The sequence below is a fragment of the Lynx canadensis genome, chromosome A3, assembly GCF_007474595.2.
Source record: "Lynx canadensis isolate LIC74 chromosome A3, mLynCan4.pri.v2, whole genome shotgun sequence".
Classification (NCBI taxonomy): Eukaryota; Metazoa; Chordata; class Mammalia; order Carnivora; family Felidae; genus Lynx; species Lynx canadensis.
Window position 1 is genome coordinate 78,626,167 of NC_044305.1, and position 24,541 is coordinate 78,650,707.

The 24,541-nt window shown below is 36.1% G+C and overlaps 1 protein-coding gene across 1 annotated transcript in view; it reads left to right on the forward strand.

Annotated features, from left to right (window-relative positions):
• KIAA1841 (KIAA1841 ortholog) overlaps positions 1-24,541 on the forward strand; it is a 123,461-nt gene that overhangs the window by 81,805 nt on the left and 17,115 nt on the right. The window contains exon 15 of the mRNA XM_030310682.1: positions 23,413-23,512. Within this exon, the coding sequence (XP_030166542.1) occupies positions 23,413-23,512 (100 nt within the window). The remainder of the gene's footprint in view (positions 1-23,412; positions 23,513-24,541) is intronic.

A 24,541-nucleotide genomic window follows, 5' to 3' on the forward strand; every position in this document is an offset into this window, starting at 1 on the left:
CCACCTAGGATGGAAACTTCAATTTTATAATGAAACAGAGGTAACTGGAAGAGGGCAAGGTTCTATGGGTTTAAACTGGATGAGGTCTTGGGTTTGTTATCTTGGGTGAGGAGTGCAGGGCCTTGCTTACTTTGGAAACAGCAATGAGAGTTTTTACCAGTTTTAGGCCTGGTGGAGACTGTTAGTTTTGTGTTCCCTTTGTTCTCTTGAAATTCTTAACTGTTAAGGTCTTTGTATTTCTTTGTAATTCTGACACCTCCTAAAGGCACTTCTGTAAGAAGTGGTGCTTGGGCAAGTGGGGCACAGATCACAGAAAATATCTGGGGGCCTAAAATGACTTCTCTTGTGTCAGGAAAGCTTTGTCTCATCTTTCTTTTTCTAGGGATTCCTAACTCTTCTTACTTACAATTCCATTAGAATAAACTGCTCTTGTTCTGTTGGGAAGGGGTTAAACTAGTATGTATCATTTGTATATTACGTCTATACAGCAAACAATTTATCTTCAAGGAATAGCTTACTGGTGTATTAGATGAAACCAAGCAGAATTAGCTTTACTCCAAGATGGATTTTGCTGTAAAACCAAATTAAATGAAAATTAATTTGAATATATTTGTTCATTATTTAAGTAATTTCTTTAAGCATGTTTGGTTATTTGTGTCTTTCATTTACAAATCAGTGAATTAAAAACAAATACCCAAATACTAATATAATTGTATATGTATAAACCCAATGCTAATGTCTGTTGTTAAGGAGTAGTTGATAAAACAGAAAAGCACAGTATATACAAATACGTATCAGACTCTAACATTAAATATATTTGTTTCTTGGGGCGCCTGGGTGGCTCAGTCGGTTAAGCGTCCAATTTTAACTCAGGTCATGATCTCATAGTCCATGAGTTCGAGCCCCACGTCAGGCCCTGTGCTGACAGCTCGGGAGCCTGGAGCCTGCTTCGGATTCTGTGTCTCGCTCTCTCTCTGCCCCTCCCTTACTCGTGCTCTGTCTTTCTCACTCTCAAAAATGAATAAATGTTAAAAAAAAGTTTTGTAAATGTATTTGTTTCTTTTTATTTAATCAATTTCTTAATCATTCACATGTTTATATATGTTTGTGTTAGGGCAGAGTACTCCTTTGCTATATTAACAGATGTGAAGTTTGTTTAAAATTTTTTTTTATGTTTATTCATTTCTGAGACAGAGACAGAGCATGAGCGGGGGAGGGGCAGAGAGAGAGGGAGACACAGAATCTGAAGCAGGCTCCAGGCTCCGAGCTGTCAGCACAGAGACCAACGCGGGGCTCTAACTCACAGACCGTGAGATCATGACCTGAGCCAAAGTCGGTCGCTCAACCGACTGAGCCACCCAGGTGCCCCTGAAGTTTGTTTATTTGAGTGTTTAAGGTTTTGCTTAGTTCTCTGTATTCTTTCTATTCTTTAGTTGCTCCCTATTTAGTTGCTGGTATTAATTGTTCCAGGGAAGGGTTGTAGAAAAAAAGCAGAGATGGAAAGAATCCTTAATGTTTGAGTTTTGAAATTTAAGCCCTAAAGCATATTTTTTTTCCCCATAACAAAATATTTGGAAGAATACATGATTAGCCAGAGCTACTTTTCCCCAACCCCTAAGCCACCTCAAAAAGTAAATAAATATACCTCAGGTTGGAGAAAGGGGAAGAAAGTCAGAAAGCAAGCACAACACAACTGAGAAAACCCTGAAGTGACTATATTTCTGCCACTCAGAGAAGTAGAGGCTTAAAATTGCCACTAAGTCTAGTTTTAGGAAATTACATATCTTGTATACTTGAGTTTGTGGACTAAGATACATACCTGCCACAATCATGAAAGATGCTCATTGCATTATTGTTTAAAGTGTGCCAGGAAAATTGAAGATTATTTTTCTAGCTTTGTATGGGTTTGTACAACTATGGCCTGCTGGCTCACTTTGAAACAGTATAGATTAGCCCAGTATAGATTAACCTGAATGCAGTTAGTGCCTAGTAATCCATGGATCGAGCTTTTAATGAATTTTATCTTTGAAAGGTATTGAAATGACATTGTCCTTCATGCTACTCTTTTCCAACATTCATTTTCTATTCTTTTTTTCAGGTTGAGCAATGTATTCAGTATTGCCACAGAATATGAATGCCATAGTTGCTACCCCATGCAACATGAACTGTATTAATGCAAATCTTCTCACACGTATAGCTGACCTGTTCACACATAATGAAGTTGATGATTTAAAGGACAAGAAAGATAAGTTTAGGAGGTAATTTTTTTAATTTAATTTTAAACCTATGTCCTGTTAGAAGAATATATTTCTATTTCATTTTAGTGAATATTCTATTTTTAGAATATATTTAGAAATATTTCTATTTTTTTAAAGTTTATTCATTATTTTGAGAGAAGAAGAGAGAGAGCATGAGCAGGGGAGGGGCAGAGAGAGGGGGAAAGAGAGGAAATCCCAAGTACGCTTTACACTGTCAGCGTGGAGTCCACATGGGGCTCAGTCCCATGAACTGCGAGATCATGACCTGAGCCAAATCAGGAGTCAGCTCCTTGACTGAGCCACCCAATTGACCCTCTGTTTTATTTTAAATGAAGTAAAATTTATCCAGAGCCAATGACTCTAGATAAAAATTAGTACTTATTTTTTACAATGTACATATGAGCATATCGTGTTAGTGAATTATGTTCAAAATGATTAAAAACTGGCTTTATTATAAGAGGAAGAGTAGTATGGGATAAGGTCGGCAGTTTAGGGCGCTGTTTGAGTCACAGCAAGAGAGTATACTTTATTCTAAATGTGAATGGGAACAGAGGAGTGGCATGATCTGTTTTTGAAGAGACCATCCTGTTGCTCTGTGGAGAATAGACTATACGGATGTGAGAAATAAGGAGACTGATGAGGAGAGGCTAGTGTGATAATCTGGTGAGAGATGAAAGAGTTTGGGACTAGAGTAGGAGCAGTGGAGCTGGAAGAAGTAGATGGATGCAGAGTGTATTATTAGAAATATCGACAGATTGCAAATGGAATAATGTGGGAAAAGAGTGTATCCTAGGATAATTACTAGGTTGAGGTTTAAGGTTGAGCAACTAAGTTGATGGTAATACCATTATAGAGGAGAGATTGGGGTAAAGAGTTCAAGAGGTGGATTTGGATCTTATTGAGATTACTTAATATATTTAATACCTTTTTGGACATCCAGGCAAGATAGCAGAGGTAGGTGGATATATAAGTTTGAAGCTTAGGTCAGAGATCAGAGCTTAAAATAGAAATACAAGAGTAGATAGATTTGAAACCATGGAACTGGCTGAGGTTTCTTAGCAAGACCATTCTTTCTCCACTGAATTGCAGTGGCACCATGTGTTCCAAACTCTCCATTTTGTTCTGTTGATCTCTTCTTTTTTTTAAAATTGAAATACAGTTGACACATAATGTTACATTAGTTTCAGGTTATAACATAGTGATTTAAAAACTCTATGCATTAAGCTGTGCTTACCACGAATGTAGCTACCATCTGTCATCTTACAATGCCAATACAATCCTATGACTTACTCATTTTGTAACTGGAAGCCTGTATTTCACCCTCTCCTTCACCCCTTTTGTCCATTCCCTTACCTCCCTCCCCTCCAGCAGTTTGTTTTTTGCATTTATAGGTCTGATTCTGCTTTTTGTTTGTTCATTTATTCATTTGTTCTTTAGATTCCACATGTAAGTGAAATCATATGGGATTTTTCTCTGACTTATTTCACTTAGCATTATACCTTCTAGGTCCATCCATGTTGTCACAAATGGCAAGATCTCATCCTTTTTATGGCCAAGTAATATTCCACTGTATATACACGTATACCATATCTTTTTATCCATTCATATATCGATGTACACTTGGATTGCTTCCATTGTTGGCTATTGTAAATAATGCTATAATAAATATACAGGTGCATATATGTTTCCAAATTAGTGTTTTTTTTTTTTTTCTTGAAGTAAATACCCAGTATTGGAATTACTGGACCATATGGTAGTTCTGTTTTCAGTCTTTTGAGGAACTCCCTTCTGTTTTCCATTGTGGTTGCACCAAGTTACATTCCCATCAACAGTGCACAAGGGTTCCTTTTTCTCCACATCCTTGCCATCACTTGTTATTTCTTGTCTTTTTATTCTAACCATTCTGACACGTGTAAGATGATATCTCATTTTGGTTTGGATTCACATTTCCCCCTCATGATTAATGATGTTGACATCTTTTCATGTCTGTTGGCCATGTGTATGTCTTCTTTGGGAAAGTGTCTATTTACTTTTCCAATCATTTTTAATTGGATTGTTTTTTGGGGTGTTGAGTTGTATAAGTTTTGTATATATTTTGGATATTAACCTCTTATTGGATGTATCATTTCAAATATCTTCTCCCATTCAATAGGTTGCCTTTTTGTTTTGTTGATGATCTCCTTTGCCATGCAAAAGTTTTTTATTTTGGTGTAGTCACAATAGTTTATTTTTGCTTTGTTTTCCTTGCCTAAGGAGACATATCTAGAAAAAAGTTGGAAAGGTCAATGTCAAAGAAATTGACTGTGTTTCTTCTATGAATTTTATGGTGTCAAGTCTCTCGCTTAGGTTTTTAATCTGTTTTGAGGGGGTTTTTTTTGTGTATGGTGTGAGAAAGTGATCCGATTTCATTACTTTGCATGTAGCTGTCTAGTCTCATTGATTTTTTGTTTGTATTGGTATCAGTAGCCCACTGCCTTAATTACAGTGGCTTTATAATATTTTTTGCTATGTAGTAATCTAAATTCTCCAGCTTAGCCTTTTTTCAAGATTGCCATTTTGGCCATGTTAAGTCCTTTCCATTTTTGCATAATTTATATGGAATCAGCCTGCTCGTTTTCTCTTTCTGTCTCTCTCTCATAGACACACACACACACACACACACACACACACACACACACTTGCTGGAGTTTGATGTTAACATTGATTATATTTGAAAAGATTTGAGATCTCAATTGTACTGGCTCTTTCAGTCCATGAACATGTATAACCCTCCATTTATCTTAGCAACGTTTTATAGTTTTCAGTGTAGAGATACTTTTCTTTCTTTTTTTTTTTAATTCCTAGGTAAAAAATTTTGGGTGCTATTTTAAAACGCTATTTATTTATTTAATTTTCCCATTGTTAGCAAGAGAATATTGATAAAGACTATACAATATTTAGAGGTTCAACAGAGGAGTGGCCATTTAGTGGCCTGAGAAGGAGGAGCCAGTGAGTCAAAGGGAAGATAAAAGGAAAGATAGTTTCAAAAGTGGGGAAGTGATTGGGGCGCTGGCTGGCTCAGTCAATAGAGCATGCAACTCTTGATCTCAGGGTTGTGAGTCCAAGCCCTACACTGGGTACAGAGATTACTTAAAAATAAAATCTTAAAAAAAAAAAGAAGTAGGGAGGTGATTAAGTGATCAAATGTGTAGAATGCAGCTACCATGTAGAGTAAAATGAGGACAGAAATGTGACCAATTAGATTTAGACAAACTTTTTTCCCGATGTTTTGCTCTAAATGAATACTAAAAATTTTAGCAGTTAGCCATTAGGGATAGGTAGGCCCAGGAGACGATTTTTTTTTAAGGTAGATACTAGATAATGTTTATATGCTAATCAAAATGATTCATTCCAGAGGGGGAAATTGCTAATGCAGGGGATTATACAAAAGTTTAGTCCTTAGGGGGGATGAGACAGAGGGCAATTATCTGAGAGCTAGATATTTAAAAATGGGATTGATTCATATCCTAAATCCAGACCTAGCCTCAGGACATACACTTCGAATTAATGACATAAGACTTAAAGTTTGCTCATAGTATGTATAATCAGTAAGTTTTGTTAATATATATCAATTGCTTAATGCTATATCTGGCACTCTTTAAAAACACTATTCATTTAACCCTCATAAAACCTTGTGAATTTGGGATTATTAATCCCATTTTATTTTATTTTATTTTTAATCTTTATTTATTTTGAGAGAGAGAGACAGAGTGTGAGTGGGGGAGGAACTGAGAGAGGGAGATGCAGAATCCAAAGCAGGCTCCAGGCTCTGAGCTCTCAGCACAAAGGCTGATACAGGGCTTGAACTCACGAACCACGAGATCATGACCTGAGCTGAAGTTGGACACTTAACCTGAGCCACCCAGGCACCCCATATTAACCCCATTTTATAGATGAGAAAACAACATTCAAATATGCCAAGTTATTATTGGTAGACCCAGGATTCTTAAGTTTTCAAGTTCCTCAATCTTGAATATTTTTACCAAATATTCTTGTGAAAATACATTCTTTTTTTTTTATGCTTATTTATTTTTGAGAGAGAGAGTGCGCAAAAGTGGGGGAAGGACAGAGAGAGGAGGAAACACAGAGCTGTCAGCGCAGAGCCCAACCCAGGACTCAAACCCATGAAGTGTGAGATCATGACCTAAGCTGAAGTCATTTAACCAGTTGAGCCACTCAGGCGCCCCTGAAAATTCATTCTTAATTAAGCAGTTCTCATTAATAGGTTTATTTACTTAGAACACTATAAATATATCGTAAATCCCCAGAGTGGCTCTCTAAGGATTTATTAATTTTATTTTCTACATATGCAGGTAGATCAGTATTTATTTTCATCACTATCAAGTAATTTCATAATGTAAACATAGAAAATTAATTTGTCCATCATTTGTTGTTAATAGTAAACTTTTTTGTAAGAAGATTGAAAGACTATTTGATCCTGAGTACTTGAACCCAGATTCTCGGAATAATGCAGCGACATTATACAGGTATGGTGATGTATTTTTCTTTGATATTCTGTACAGTGCAGCTAAATTCTTTAATTTTACTACATTTAAAATTTTTCTCCTTGGATATTTTTGTATGTTCTTTGTGTTATAGATGCTGTTTGTGTAAGAAACTTTTAACAAAAGAAACAGAAAGAAGAATTCCTTGCATTCCTGGAAAAATCAATGTGGATCAACATGGAAATATTATCTACATTCACATAAGGTGCAGTAACAATAAAATATAGCTTTTAAATGTGAATTACTAGTGTTTGTCTAAAAACATTAACTAGTATTATAAGGCATAGGATAACATTTTTCTCTGAATGTAATCCAACTTTGACTTAGAAAGATGCTACTTTCGGGGTGCCTTGGTGGCTCAGTTGGTTAAGCATCCAACTTTGGCTCAGGTCATGATCTCACGATTCGTGAATTTGAACCCCACATTGGGCTGTGTGCTGACAGCTCAGAGCCTGGATCCTGCTTCGAATTGTGTCTCTCTGTCCCTCCCCTGCTTGCACTCTGTCTCTATCAAAAATACATAAACATTTGGGGCGCCTGGGTGGCTCAGTCGGTTCAGTGTCCGACTTCAACTTGGGTCGTGATCTCACAGTTCATGAGTTGGAGCCCCATGTCGGGCTCTGTGCTGACAGCTCAGAGCCTGGAGCCTGCTTCCGATTCTGTGTCTCCCTCTCCGTCTGCCCCTCCCCCGTTCATGCTCTGTCTCTCAAAAAGTGAGTAAACGTTAACAACAACAAAAAAAATACATAAACATTTTTTAAAAATTTAAAAAAAGATGCTACTTTCAAAACAAAGTTTTATTTTATTTACTAAGTAAATTTCATGATTTTTTAAACTTTAAAATAGTAAAAATTATTCCACATTAATCTTGAAAGATATTCTGGTCACTGTCATTAAAAATTATTTCCCTAACAGATTTTATTTATGCAAATGTTATATTGAATTTGACAGAGAACCAAATTTATTTTCAGGTAAATTTTGGTGAATGAGGAAATTGTCTTTAAAATTGAATTTTCCATAATCTATTTATTCTTCATACTTTGTCAGTATTTCATTAGTACGTAGTCTTTTCTTATTCCCTTTTAGGTTCAAAACTAGTTCTCATTATCGGTTGGGGGGAGAGTGTTGCAAATTGGTATAATATCTCAGAAAAGCAAAAATTCTGAAATGTATGTATTTTCTAAAAATATCTTCCTGCTAGGAATTTCTCCAAAGAGGTAATGTTAGATTTGTGAAAGCACTCAACAAGAACATTTATCGCTATATTGTTTAAATAGAAAAAAAGGGAAACATCCAAATGATTAAGTGAATTAAAATATATCCATGTAGTAGTATATCTATATGTAACATATCTAATCCATTCTCAATGTGCAACCTTTGAGAATAATGTTGTAAAAGAATGTGTACTTATGTAGCAAGTTGTTAGTCGTGAATTAAGTGGGGGGAAGAAAGTTCATAAAACTAGAAACATTTTGCCAAAGTGTAAACTGTGGTGTTACCTTAAGTAATAATATTATGGATGCTTTTAATTTTGTTTGTTTTTTTCTTCTATGATAAAAATGTATAGCACTTTGTTCACTATAAATGTTAAATTGCATATTTTAAACATTAAAACAAATATAAATAAACACATATGACCCTAGTATTAATAGCATAGTCATGTTTATTTTATTTTTATTTTTTTAAGTTTATTTTTTTAGTAATTTCTACACCCAACATAGGGCTTGAACTCATGGCCCCGAGATGAAGAGTTCCATGCACCTCCAACTGAGCCAGCCAGGCACCCTTTACAGTCATGTTTAAAATGTTTCATTTTTGTCTTCATATGATAATCAGGGAAATCTTCATTAGTTATTGTAAGCACCTAGGATGTTATACTTCTTTGTCTTAAGACTTGATTTCACCTTTTGGAAAGCACTTTCATTCTGACAGCAAGTAACTATTAATACTATTTGAAAAAAATTGATATTGACTTCAACATCCATTTTTGATTTATTTAAAGCATTTCCGTGCAAGTTAGCTGTTGATGTTTTTTCAGTTGTCTTTAATTAAAACAGATGTGCCTATGTAATTTGTAATAACATCATGACATCTTGTTATTTGTTGAACTAAGGACAAAAATAGCAAAAGTTCAAAAGATTAAGGGATTTGGGAAAAATAGGAACATGAGTTACATATGGACATAGCCAATAGGGTTTTAAGTCTTTGCTATTTTTTAAGTTTATAACTTAAAAATGTATGTTACTAAGACCTGATTATATATTACTATATTATTGAATTATTGGAGAATTCCTTTTGAAAATAATATAAACAATATATATTAATGAAATGTTTAGAATCACCAATAATTAATAACAACTTATTCTATAATATGTACAATTAGAATAAAGGTTCTATTTAGCAACATATGCCTAAGTCTCAACTGTTAGTCTGCTCAAACTGCATTTAACATAGCTTAGCAAAATAATTTGTATAGTTTAGCAAAATAATTTGGCGTTCAGTCTTTTATATCTTTTTCTTGTGTCCACAGAAAAAGAGAATAAACAAACTCCAAATGAAATTTTATCTACTGTCAGTATAGTCCATCCCACAACCAACATTTGGGGAATGTTACTGGAAATAAGCCACAAATTTAAAAACATGTACTGAAAACAAATTGTTTATATTACTTGCTTGTAAAATAAGATAATAATTGAGGCTCTTTTCCCCAGGGATAAGACTTGGGATGTTCATGAGTATTTGAATAGTCTTTTTGAAGAATTAAAATCTTGGAGAGATGTATATTGGCGCTTGTGGGGAACAGTCAACTGGCTAACTTGTTCAAGATGTTATCAGGTGAGGGTTTTTTTTTTTTCTTTTTAATATCTTGTTCTGTAAACATTCATAGCGGGCTCTCCCTTTTTTTGTTTTTGTTTTGTTTTTTTTTAAGATTTTGTTTGTAAATAATCTCTACATCCAACATGGGGCTTGAATTCACAACCCCAGGATCAGGCATTGCATACTCTACTGACTGAGCCAACCAGGCACCCCGCATAGTAGGCTCTTTTAATACAGGATGTTTAGTATGTTTGGATGTGTTTAGACAATATCTGACATCTTTTTAAAGAAACTAGTGGCAAAACGGTAACACTATTAAACATTCCTTCCATCTGGTTTCATCTCTCTTACTGTGTATCTTTGTCTTCCTTTTTACTTTCATTGCTGAAACAATCAACACTTTGCCTAATTTTTAGAAAACCAACAGAGTCCTTACTACCTTTAGTTATTTTAAGCCAGACTTTCTCTGTTAGCCCATTAATTTCTTCAAAAATTCAGAAGCACTTTGTAGATATGGTACTATTGATATGTGCTGTTCTTATTGTAGCTTATTGTAGTTGTGTTCCCAAAAAGGTTAAAAGATTTTGTTCATTTTTTAAAAATAAATGAAGTCTGTAATAAAACCACAAGAAGCTTACTATATGAAGGTAACTGTAATAAATAATTTTATAAAATAAATAGATTTTAATAGGTCACAGTCATTCCTAATTAGTGTTAGGTATAAATCTAGAGTGTTCTACATAAAATTTTTTATAAATCCCTAATATCTCCTTTCCTCACTAATTTTCCTCTCTCACTTGAGTAATGATTTTTGGTAGATAGAAAGAAGAGCAGCTTATCAGAACCATCAGAGTGAGTTTTTTCAAACTGTGTAAGTTTCCACCCAGTGAACTCTAGTCCCCACAATTTTTTAATTGGATTTTTTTAAGAGACAGCATGAGAAAAGGGGGAGGGGCAGAGGAAGAGGAAGAGAGAATCCTGAACAGGGATCAACCTCAATATCATGACCTAAACCAAAATCAAGAGTTGGATGCTTAACCAACTGAGCCAACCAGGCGCCCCCATAATAAATATTAAATATTATAACTCACTCTTCAATATGCTATAAAAAAGTGAAAAAAATCCCTCACATTTTCTGTGTTCTAAATGCTAAATAAGTTAGATTTTAGAAGCCTGATAGCCTTGGTTATTAGTGACACTCCATTGTAGGGAAGACTACTACATACACCAGCCTGATAGTAAATAGTGCTGGTGAGGGTGTGGAGCAACTAGAACTCTCATACATAGCTGGTAGGAATGCAAAATGACTCAAGGACTTTGGGAAACTGTTAGGCATGGTAAATGTTAAACTTACATTAGCCACACAATCCAGCAATCCTACTTCTAGGTAATTACCCAAGAGAAATAAAAACCTATGTTCACATGAAAACCTGTATGGAAATGTTTATTATGGTGGCTTTTTTTCATAATGGACCCAAAGTAGGACACTATAAAGTCCTTCATGGGTGGGTGGATAAACATACTGTGATGCATTTATACATCACTAAAAAGGAATAAACTGACACATAAAACAGTGTGTATAAATTTCAAATCCATTTTCTAAGTAAAAGAAGCCAGACTCAAAAATCTAAATACAGTATGATTCTAGTTACATGACATTCCGGAAGAGCCAAAACTATAGAAACAGTAAACAGATCAGTGTTGTGTGAGGGTAGGGTGGAAGAAGGAACTCAAAAGGGGCCTAGGGGAGTTTCTAGGCTGATGGAAGTGGCTTAGGCTTTGACTGTGGTGGTAGTTATGTGACTAAATGCATTTGTCACACCTCATAAAAAGGATGAAGTTTACTGTATAAGGATAAATTTTACTATATGAATGTTACACTTCAATAAATCCAATTAGGGGTGCCTGGGTGGTTCAGTCAGTTAAGTGTCCGACTCTTGATTTTGGCTCAGGTCGCAATCTCAGGGTCTTTAGATCAAGCCCTGCGTCAGGCTGTGGGCTGTGATGGAGCCTGCTTGGTATTCTCTCTCTCAAAATAAATAAATAAACACTTAAAAATATATATATATTACGGAGAGTTTATAAATCCATAAAATAGTTCATATGCAAAATATTTTGTGTATGTGCACCCTATAGCTTTAATCAGACTCCATATTTTTAAATTAAAAACCATTTGAAAATCATAATGGGAACTAACAGCAAAGACTTTTGAATATAGACTGATGAAGTTTTGGGGTGATGGTGGGGATCATGGGGCTTGGAGCTGATGGCCAAGAAAGAATTCTTGAAGATGTCTTTGGTGCAAAAAAGGTGACTTTATTAAAGCACAGGGACAGGACCCATGGGCAGGAAGAGCTGCATTGGGGTTGTGTAGAATGGCTGGTTATATACCATGGACTTGGGATAGGTAAAGTCAAAGAGAAGTTTCCAAAGAGACTTTCATATGCTAAAGACTTACTGGAGACCTAACTATTGTCAAGCTAAGGTTGTTTTTCCCTCTAACAAAGCATTAACATTAAGACAGTAGGGGAGTTCCTGGACTTTAGGCTATTGAGGAGATTGCCTTTTTCTTGTGAACTGATGGAGACTCTTATTAGTTTAACCATTTGGAGGCTTTGTTTTTTTTTTTTCCTTTCCTGTTTTTGGAAGTGTCCAGGAGATATCATACATGGCCCACCTTGAGGGAATATGCTGTTAGCCTGTACTTTGCTGTCAGCTTGCCCTGTGCTCCTCATCATAGACTATCTTTTACTGCTCTTAGGTTCAACATCAGTGCTTAAAATTGTTAATTTTTAAATTTTCTTTAAATTATTTTACGAACTTAAAACACATCTGAAAACTATTAATTTTATAATTAAACCTTGGTCAGTTTTTGACCAGTGATTCAGAATTGTTCCATAGTTTTCACTAATATTGGTGCTAAATATTTATCTTAAAAAATATGTCTAGGAATAATCAAGTGAGGCAAATTTTATTTCATTTTTTTCCTTGGAAAACTTTTTATGTGATTAGCCATTTATAAAATTAGATGTACATCAAGATCAACTTAATGCACCTGAATTTTGAATAAAGTATTTTTATTCTTGCTTTTTAATAGCTTTACTGAGGTATAATTACCTGCCATAAAATTAATTCATTTTAAATGTACAATTCAGTGATTTTTAGTAAATTTACAGAGTTGTGTAACCATTACCACCATCCAATTTTAGTACATTTCCATCATTCCAAAAAGGTCCCTTGTGTCCATTTGCTGCCATTTCCCAGTCTATCTCCAACCCTAGGCAACCTCTAATCTTCTTTGTATCTCTAAAGATTTGTTTTTCTGTACATATTATGTAAATGGAATATACATTATGTGTCTTAAGTATAAATTTTTTGAGATGTATAATTTCATTGTGGGAATAATCATTGCTTTTATATATTTCTTTTTTCAGGCTTTTCTCTGTATAGAATTTTCACATTGTCAGTATCACTCAGAAACAGTGGTTTATCCAACTGCAGCAAGTTCACTGAGTACTGTTGGCACTGGTATTTATCCCTGTTGTAACCAAAAGGTTCTTCGGTTTGATCCCACTCAGCTAACAAAGGTAAATTTTGTTTTTTGTTGTTTTGGGGTTTTTTAGATTTTATCTATTTATTTATTTATTTTAATTTTTAAGTTTATTCATTTATTTTGAGAGAGAGGGATGGAGAGAGTGCGTGGGAGGAGCAGGGAGAGAGGGAGAGAGAATCCCAAGTAGGCTCTGCGCTATCAGCCCAGAGCCTGATACAGGGCTTGAACCCATGAACTGAGATCATGACCCAAAAGTGTAGTATAAAGTACAAAGTATAAAGGTGATACATTCCTGTAGGAAAGACTTTAAAGAATACAAAAAATAAGTATAGTAAAAAGTAGGAGACCCTCTTTACACCACTCCCTTGTTCTGCATCTTGTCTTAGAGGTAACCAGTTAACAGTTTCCTTTCAGACATTTTATACATTTCAGACACAAATTATATGCAATGTTTTGGTATTGGAAATCTGATCATACTATTCATACTATTCTACCCTTTTAGATCAACAGTATACTTAGGTTATCTTTCATTTTCTTTTACTGCAGTTTAATATCCTAAGCCGTGCATATATCACAATTTATTTAACCATCCTCCTGTCGATCAACATTTAGATTATTTCCAGATTGATGGTATTACAGTGTTGTAATGAACATCCTTGCACATATATCTTGGTACAATATGTGAGTGTTGCTGTAGGTTAGAGTCCTTGATCCGTAACACTTTTGAAAAGGTTATATAATTAGATTTCATAAATGGGGGGGAAGAATCTAAAGCTCTTCCTCCTCCTCCTCTTCCTCATCCATACAGCAGTTATTTATAAAGCACCAAAGCTGTTTCACACACTGTGCAAGTCAGAGAATAATCTAATTTCTGTAAAATTAGATTGTTTCCGCTTTCGTGGAGCTTTTAGTTCATACAGTACTATCAAAAGGAAAAAAAAGCATGCAAGGAAATGTTTGAAGAAGTACACAGGGCCGTAAATATCTATAATAGGCTGGTCTGATGTGGGCATTCAAGTCAAGGAGTTGGCATTCAGTTGAGATCTGAAGAATGGATAGGAGTATATGAAGCAAAGAGGAAAAGAAAGAGCATTCTAATCTGAATACCAAAGCCAAAAGGAACACAGTGAATGAGAGAGACTGAAAGAAACTGCCTTTTGTAGAAAACATATAGTTTGAGAAAAACTTGGCAGGGTAAATAGGCCCTGCAGGGCCAGGACCTTGTAGGCCATGTTACAGTTTTTTCTTTATTTTGTATTTTGAAAATCACTTACAGTGTGGATGGAGAGTGGCTTGGGAATAGTAAGTGCAGTCAGGTACAAGAGGAAGTTACCGTGGTAGTCTTAGAGAGAGATGATAGTTTGGCCTAGGGTCGTAGAGATGAATTCAGTATTTAGGAAGTAAAACTGAAATGGCCTGGTGGATTATACATACCACAGAGGAAGAAGGAGTCGAGAATAACTCAGTTTCTTGCTTGTGCTCCTGGGTGGTGGTAGTGCTGTCTACTGACAAGGAAACAAGAAGGGAATCTGGTTTGGAGAGAAGCTCATGAGTTCTGCTTTGGACAGTCTGAGATTAAGGTGTCTAACAAAGAATGTTAGATGCATGGGTCTTAGGGCTCAGAGAATTGGCTACCTGGAGGTGATCATTTTAAGTCTCTTGGCAAATAAGTAAGAATTGAAACCAGCAGGTATGGGTAAGCATAAGAAGAGCAGATAGCCTAAGGCAGAGCCCAGAGAAACTCCCAGAGTTTAATGGCTGGATAGAGAAGTGTGAGCCTGCAAACGAAAGTGATCAGGAGCAGCTGGAATAATAGGAGGAAAATCAAGGATGTTGTCGTGAAAGTCAAGGGAGTAGTATTTAAAGAAAGAAAAAGTGGACCATGATGCCAAATACTGCCAAATACTGATAGAATGATGAAAGATATGTGTCCTTTGGCTTTGGTAACCTGGAATTCATAAGTGTGACAATCTGTTTTGTCAAAGTGCTAGATCCCAAAGCCAGATTGGTAAGGGTTGCAAAGTGAGTGAGTGGAAGAAGAACAAATGTGCACAATGTGAATAGCAACTCTTTTGGGAAATTTGAAAAAGGTAGAAAGTAAGTCAGTATTATGTTATAGATACTTATTTATTGTTTCTGCTTTATTTTGTTTTGATAGGAGAGACCTTTTTATTTATTTATTTTTATTTATTTATTTATTTAAACGTTTATTTCTGAGAGAGAGAGAGAGAGAGAGAGAGAGAGCGAGCGAGCGAGCATGAACGGGGGAGGGGCAGAGAGAGGGAGACACAGAATCTGAAGCAGGCTCCAGGCTCTGAGCCATCAGCCCAGAGCCCAATGCGGGTCTTGAACTCATGGACCGTGAGATCGTGACTTGAGCTGAAGTCGGACGCTTAACCGACTGAGCCACCCAGGTGCCCCAGGAGACACCTTTTTAAAAGGCAGTGGGAAGGATCCAGTTGAGGAAGAGAGGTTGATAAGTATAAGGCCATGAGGACACAGGGTAGGGTGGGATCATAAGCACATGTGGCAATCTCAATTTAGACAGGAGGAAGGGCAGTTCCTCTGTTGTAACAGTAGAGAAGAGTAGAATGGTTGCAGATATTAGTAAAATTGTGTTTTTGTCATTTAGATAAATTTTTCCAATCTAATGCCTTTCCTGTTCTCTATATAGTAGGGGGTAAAGCCATCTGCTAATAATAAGGGAAAAGGGAAGGTTTGAAGTAGTCTTTTTGGAAAACATGAGAGTGAATTTTCCAGAGAAAGGTTGTAGGTTAGTAAGCAGTTTGAGAGCCCATGGGAGATTGGTAATCATAAATTTACAATGAAACCCAACATGTCTTTTATGTCACTCTCTCTAGCACCCCTAAGCTGGTTGAGTGCAAACATGGAGAAAATGGGTAGTTGAGTTCGTCCGGAACTGGGGTTTTGCCGGATGGGTATGATTAGATTTACTGCCAAGGAATTTGGGTTATTGGCAAATTTAAGCTCAGTGGCAAATTTAAATTTAACAGGAGATTAGATACATCTGGAAGATAAAAGTCAGAAGAAACTATCCAGAATGAAGCACAGAGAGACAAAATGATGAGAAATCTAAAAGTAAGAAACCTAGAGAGTGCATGTCATTTTTTAGGGGCGCCTGGGTGGCGCAGTCGGTTAAGCGTCCGACTTCAGCCAGGTCACGATCTCACAGTCCGTGAGTTCGAGCCCCGCGTCAGGCTCCGGGCTGTGGCCCGGAGCCTGGAGCCTGTTTCCGATTCTGTGTCTCCCTCTCTCTCTGCCCCTCCCCCGTTCATGCTCTGTCTCTCTCTGTCCCAAAAATAAAATAAAAACGTTGAAAAAAAAAAAAAATTTTTTAAAAAAAATCTTAGGGGCGCCTGGGTGGCGCAGTCGGTTAAGCGTCTGACTTCAGCCAGGTCACGATCTCGTGGTCCTTGAGTTCGAGCCCCGCGTCGGGCTCTGGGCTGATGGCTCAGAGCCTGGAGCCTGTTTCCGATTCTGTGTCTCCCTCTCTCTCTGCCCCTCCCCCGTTCATGCTCTGTCTCTCTCTGTCCCAAAAATAAATAAACGTTGAAAAAAAAAAAAGGGGGATTAAAAAAAAATCTTAGCAAATTTAGAAATAAAAGGGAAATAACACAATCCAATAAAGAATAGATAATACACAACTTAAAACAAATGTCACACTTAATAGTGAAATGTAGAAAAGTTTTCCTTTGAAATTAGGAGTAAGATAAGGGTGCGCATTGTTACAACAGTTCTATTCAAATTGAACTGGAGGTCCTAGACAGTATAGTAATGCAAGAAAAAAATAAAAAGTGTAAGGATCAAAAAGGAACTGTCATAATTTGCAGATCACATTGTGAACATAGAAAATCCTGAAGAATCTTCAGATAAATTATTAGAATTAATAGGAATTTAAGATTGATCTGTTAAACATCATTTACAAAAACCAATTTTATTTCTATAAACCAAACAATGTTAGAAGATCAAATTTATAAAAAGAAACCATTTACAGTAGTCTCAAAAAATCAGGTACCTAGGATTAAATCTAATAGAATATGTGCAAGAACTCTATACAGAAAACATAAAACACTAATGAGAGAAAATAAAATTAAAAAATGGATTGTCATACCACATTCATAGATTGGAAAACTCAGTATTGTAAAGATGTAAATGTTCCCCAAACTGGTCTATTTAGATCAATGTAATCTCAATAAAAATACTAACAGATTTTTATTGGGAACTTTGCTAAACTGATTGTAATGTCTGTGGAAATGAAGAGGGCCAAGGATAACCAAGATACTCTCAAAGAACCAAAGGTAGAAGTGCTTGCTCTGCCCAACATGAAGATTTATTACAAAGCCATTAGGGTGATACTGGCAAAGAGTAGACAGACCAGTAGAAGAGAGTACTCACAGCCACTTGGATACTTGACTATGACAGAGGTGGCAGTATAGAGCAGTAGGCAAAGGGTAGACTTTTTAGTAAGAGGTCCTGGAACATTGGTATATCCATTTGGGGAAAAAAATGGAAATGGAATCTATCCCAAACTACTCACAAAAAAAGATCTATATGTGAAAGGAGAACTAATAAAGCTATTAAAAGATAATACCATAAAAAATCTTATTTTTTATTTTATTTTTTTTTTTATTTTTTTTTTTTATTTTTTTTTTCAACGTTTATTTATTTTTGGGACAGAGAGAGACAGAGCATGAACGGGGGAGGGGCAGAGAGAGAGGGAGACACAGAATCGGAAACAGGCTCCAGGCTCTGAGCCATCAGCCCAGAGCCTGACGCGGGGCTCGAACTCACGGACCGCGAGATCGTGACCTGGCTGAAGTTGGACGCTTAACCGACTGCGCCACCCAGGCGCCCCTTATTTTTTATTTTAGAGTGAGCAGGGGAGAGGGGCAGAGAGAGAGAAAGTCTTAAGCAGGCTCCATGCTCAGCGTATGGAGCCCAAGACAGGGGTCGATCCCATGACCCTGGGATCATGACCTGAGCTGAAATCAAGAGGTGGATGCTCAACCAACTGAGTCACCCACACATCCATTATTTAGTTTTTTTAAGTAAACTCTACCCCCCAATATGGAGCGCAAACTCACAAATCCAAGATCAAGAGCTGCATGCTCTAATGAATGAGCCAGCCAGGAGTCCCAAGAAAAAGATTTTTAAATTCCAGTACATCACCTACATTAAATAAACTTCAATAGACAAAGTCATAGGTAGGACCAGATATTAGCAACATATCCATAAAAGGTTCATATTAAGATGTTTTTAGCTCATACAAATCAATAAGAAAACAGTGTTTTAACTTTTTTATGTTTATTTATTTTTGAGACAGAGCGTGAGCAGGGGAGGGGCAGAGAGAGAGGGAGACACAGAATCAGAAGTAGGCTCTAGGCTCTGAGCTGTCAGCACAGAGCCCGACATGAGGCTCGAACTCACAAGCTGTGAGATCATGACCTGAGCTGAAGTCGGACACTTAACCGACTGAGCCACCCAGGTACCCCACAATAAGAAAACAATAATAGGAATGTCACACAAGAAGGCATTTCGCTGGGGAAAAAAAGACATTTAGCTGTCTTGTAACCACGAAAAGGAGTTCAACCTCATTTGTAATTGAGGAAATGCAAATTAAAACCACAATGAGATACTACTACATGCTCACCAGAATGACTAAGATTAAAATGCCTTACCAAGTGTTAGTATATAGAGTAATAACACTCATATACTTCTGAGAGTAATATAATTTGGTACACATGAGCACTTTTACACCAGGAAATGTAAAAGATTGTTCATAACAGTTTTATTTGTAATAGCTCCAAACTGGAAACAACCCATCCATCAACTGTAGAATAGATATGCAAATTGTGAATTTGTATACAATGGAATAGTATACGTTAAAACAAATGTTATTGTTACATACAATAATGTGGTTGACTCATAAAGACATAATGTTAAACAAAACAAGTGAGGTAAAAGTATAGCTAAGTTTAGGGATGCATCCTTTAGTGGTAAAAGGATAAAAACAAGGAAGTGAGTACCATAAAAGTCAGGATAAAGATTATCTTTTGGGAGAAAGGAGGCAGTTACAATCAGGAATGAGCCCATAGGAATTCCAAAAGTGTTGGTAATATTCTAGTTTTTTTTAATATATATGTGTGTGTGTGTGTGTGTGTGTATACACTTATAGATATATAAGTTTATTTATTTTGAGAGAGAGAGAGAGAGAGGGAGAGAGAGAGAGAGAATCCCTAGCAGGCTCCCATGTGGGACTTGAACTCACGAACTGTGAGATCATGACCTGAGCCAAAATCAAGAGTCAGATGCTCAACCAACTGAGCCACCCAGGCACCCCAGCAATATTCTGTTTCTTAATGGGAATGAATGTTGGTTACATGAATATTCTTGACTGTTTATTAAGGTGTACATTTATATTTCATGCTCTTTTCTGTATGAGCACAGTTAACCCTTGAACAACATGGGTGAACAGCATGGATCCACTTATACATTGATTTTTTTTTGATAAGTACAGTATAGTACCATAAATATTTTTTCTTCCTTTTGATTGTCTTCCCTTAGCTTGCCTTATTTTAAGAATACAGTATATAATACATATAACACACAATATGTGTTGATCAGCTGTTTATCAGTAAGGTTTCCAGTCAACAGTAGGCTCTTAGTAGTTAAGTTTTGGGGAGCCAAAAGTTATGTGGATTTTTGACTATGCAGGGGATCGGCACCCCTAACCCTGCATTATACAGGAATCAACTGCCTTATTTTTTTCTTGAGAAAAAGTTATAAAATGGTTAATATGACAATATGGCTGGGCAAAGAAAAACAAAAACATACAATCATCTTTAAAGGAATATTTCTATTACAAACCAACCTCTCTAATGTAGTATCTCTTACATGACAGGGTTGTAAAGTGAAGGACCACATAGTTGCTCTTCATGATCAAAGTGAAGGCGGAGATTTGCTGTCGTGTCCAACCACTAGAATACTGGACGATCTGCACAAACACAAAGATGTCATTGTTGTGCCTTTTTCTAAAGATACAGTTAGGTGAGGTGGGGGTGGCGGGACGCGCTGCAGCGCTTTATTCAGTGCTTCCCATCTCAGAATCCGCGTGCCTCCCCAAACCAATAATGGCAGTCCCCACATAGCTTACGTTATTCCAGAAAGCTTACTGAAATTATATGTCAGCTTGCAGTAAGAGCAAGCAGGTGTTTATTTGATAGAAAAAATATGGGAGGTCCAAGGGAAAGAAAAACTAATAAAAAGAGTCTTTGGTGATTGAAAGGTTGGGACCTGCAATTCAGTTTTTGAGGTTTTTTTTTTCTTTTTCGAAGTCACTTAAGCCCTTTTTAAATCCTTGATTGATACATCTAGAAAAAAAATGATTAAGGTTTTCTTTGCATAAATTTGAACTCCTTGATTTAATAATTTCTGAAGTCACTTCTATCATTTTGCAATTGCAGTAAGCTGTCAGGTTGGGGGTAGGGGGACCCTTTCCTGAAGGCTATTCTCATAAAAGTACCAGTCTTAGCAGCCCATTTGACTACCTGGCAAGTAGGATGCTTGGAATGCAGTAGTGCCTCCCCTGTATGGAGTGCCTTCTGCTAGGGGAAATCACTGGAGGAATTAAGAAATGGAAATGTTGAGGTGGCATGCCTTATACTCAAGAACTATATTTCTAAAGAACATTTATAAAACATTTGCAATAAAAATAGACATCATTTGCATTTAACTTCTTCTGAAATTGAACATTTCTCCCTAAAATCTCTTTTTCTTTCAAGTGATTCTGGGGTTGGTCCCTGTGATGAAAAGGGTCTAGACTGTGATGTTTTATTGGAGCCAAATACACCATGGGGCCCCAAAAGTGGGGAGCTCAATGCTGTGAGTAGCTTATTTCACTTATTCTTTTTTGATATGAACAATTGGTGGCATTTAATCTTTAACAGAAATGTGATGGGTTTAAACTGAAATTGACATTTGCAATTAATAAACATTTACTGACTATCTGATCATAACAAATGCTGAGTTAGTAGGACTGTAAGGGTAATAGGACATGTTCCTTGCCCTCAACTAATAATTAATCAACTTCAGTTTGGGGAAAAAATATAACATGTTCTTCAGAGGTTTTATTATGAACAAGTAATGATTTGAGGATTGAAGATAGTGTGAATGGGATATTTTGTCCCCTCCTAATTCTAATTCTGTAAACTTTTTTGGTATGAAATTTTTTTTTAATTGAAATCAGGAATGCATTTAGTTTTTGCAGGGTTTCAAAACTGAAATATTTTTCAGGTGGCCAGATAGCTTTAATTCCTTTGATTCTTATTACTGACAACCAGGGAATCTCTATTTGCCCATGAACTTCCTCGCTTTGTATTGGCTGAGGTATCATTTACTTGACAAAGTGAAATATTCTATGTAAAATGTATTGTCAACTCCAAATGGCTACAAATATTCAATCATTATCATTCTTTAATTATGTACAATATAGCAAATGAGGTTTTTTGAATATCCATATATAATTTGGTTCTTGAATCTATAATAAAATATAAACATTAAAAAGTGATTGAAATAGTTCAAAAATTAAATCATATTATCTCTGCCTGTGGTTTACTTATCCTTTGGAAATGATACTGGGAAGGGTTGATTTTCCTTTTTGTTTTTTTGTTTTGTTTTTAATGTTTATTTATTTTGAGAGAGAGTGAGTAAGAAAGGGTTCGGAGACAGGACAGAGACAGTGAGAGACAGAGTATCCAAAGTGGGCTCTGCACTGACAGCAGAGAGCCCATTGCAGGGCTTGAACTCACTAACCGTGAGATCACGACCCCAGCTGAAGTTGGATGTTTAACCAGCTGAGCCACCCAGGTGCCCCAGAAGTGTTGATTTTCTTTTTCTTTCTTTTTTTTTTTTAATGTTTGTTTATTTTGAGCAAGTGAGTGAGCATGAGCAGAGAGAGGGAGTAGAGGGAGAGTGAACAGAAAGAGAGGGGAAGAGAGAATCCCAAGCAGGCTCCATGCTGTCAGCACAAAGCCCAATGCAGGGCTTGATCTCACAAACTGTGAGATCATGACCTAAGCCGAAATCAAAACTCAAACACTTAAGACTGAGCAAACCCAGGTGCCCCGATTTTCTTTTTCTTTCTTTTCTTTTTATAAACATATACATCTTTTTCTAGACAGCCGTTATAAAAACCTTGTAAAACATCATTTTCAGCCTGAGTTTTAAGTTGTTTCAACCTGGAAAGGAACTATACTTGCAGCTTTTTTCAACTCTTACAGTATCCACATGAAAATAAGGAGCTGCAATCTGGGTAGATACAAATTTATTAATCTTTCATTCCTTTGTCTTATAGTTTTTGTCACTGAAAAACTGGACTCTGCAACTGGTAAGTAAGCAACTATACTTTACTTTCATAGATCTCTTTCTTCCAAAACTAAAGTTTAGTTTAATAGAATCTTACCAGTATCTTATTTTACAGACTTTAGTTCAATGCAGTTATCTTTTTCAGCTTCTGTAATTTTGTACTTACTAAAAATGCCATTGTTTAAAACAGACATATACTCCATAAGTCTCTTTAATGGCTTTTTTGAAGTCACTTTTAAGTCACATTAGGTCATAGAACAAAGCAACAAATGTATTAAATTCCAGGTATTTGGTGGTTTGATTGACACATTGGTTGATTTTTTTTTTTTTTTTTTACCTCTTTGTCATCACCCCGCCATATGCCACCAATATTCAGAAGAATGCAAATGGAATTTGGATCAGTGATGACAGAAAGCAGGGTGGGTAGATGCAGGAAGCTGATGCAGATATGGTTGAGTAATCCAAGGCCACGTTTATCCAGGGAATGTGTACATATGGTTGCTTATGGGACTACTTTAATACTAGCAATTATTATATTTTAATGTAATCCTAATATCAAGGAACATGCATTCAGTTAGGTGATAGAGGTATAGTTTGACAAATGCTGATGACCTATTATGGGCCCAACACTCTACTAGAATATGCGAAGGAAATAAATAAAAGATATTTAATGTAATGTGATCCTCTCCTAAATGTAGAACTTCTTATGGCCATTTCCTGAATGTTGTATTAGGTATTGGTCATTTTATTAGCTCTTGTTTGACTCATTAAATTTAGATAAATTTGAAAGCGTCCATTAGAGATATATTAATATGTTTTTAAAAGGGTGTGTGTGTGTGTGTTTTTTTTAATTCAGAAACAACAATCATTATTTTCGGAAGAAGAAGAATATACCACTGGATCTGAGGTCACTGAAGATGAAGTTGGAGATGAAGAAGAAATATCCAAGAAACAAAGTACTGATTTCTAAGATAAAATCAAGTCTCACTTTTATGAAGGGGTTGCATTCTAAAGGCTCTAATGCAAGGGATGATGAATTAGCTTTGTAAGTGTACATGGTAGGTTACAACATGGAAAAAAAATAAATAAAGGAGGCTTCATCAAGTTTCTCTAACCCTGGCACTAACACAGAATAATCACAAAGTTATTTAAAAAGTGCAGTGTACTGAGAAATAATCCTCCAAGTTTTCATTTCAAGTGTAACCTAAGGGGTTTCTCAAAATGTATGACTTATATCAGTGTACCAGAGATGATTTGAAGTGACACTGTTCGAGCCCCACATCAGGCTTTGTGCTGACAGCTCAGAGCCTGGAGCCTGCTTCAGAATCTGTGTCTCCCTCTCTGTCTGCCCCTCTCCCATTCACGCTCTGCCTGTCTCTCTCTCTCTCAAAAAATAAACATAATAACAAAAAAAATTTTTTTGAAGTGACCTCAAATGAAGCACCAGAGTATGATTTTTAAAAAACTAAAAACATGATTTTATACAACTACAGAATGAACTTGTGTCAACATTTTTCAACTCATTAGTGAGAGAAACAGCCAAAGTTGGTTCAGAGAACATTTGAAGGCTTGGGTATTTATAGACACTTGAAAAAGAATGTTAAAAAGGATTGCAAGTTAGCGGCAAAACTGATTGATGTTCTACTAGGCAGTAACTGATAACCTTTGAGGTTATCTTTTCTTCTAAAAAAGAATCATTTGCATTTCTATTAGACACAAAAATCTGCAAGTTAACCTAAGACTTCATGTCCTCTGGGCCTTCAATAACAGTAAATAGGAAAGACACAAGGACATTTTCTTTGAGAATTAAGTAATTCTTACATGGGCCTTTTTTTTTTTAATATAATTATTGTCAAATTAGCTTACATACAACACCCAGTGCTCATCCCAACAAGTGCAATATTACACTATTGCAATATTACAATATTCCATTGTGTGAGTGTATCACCCATTGTGTGAGTATATCACCTCCTCAATGGCCGTCA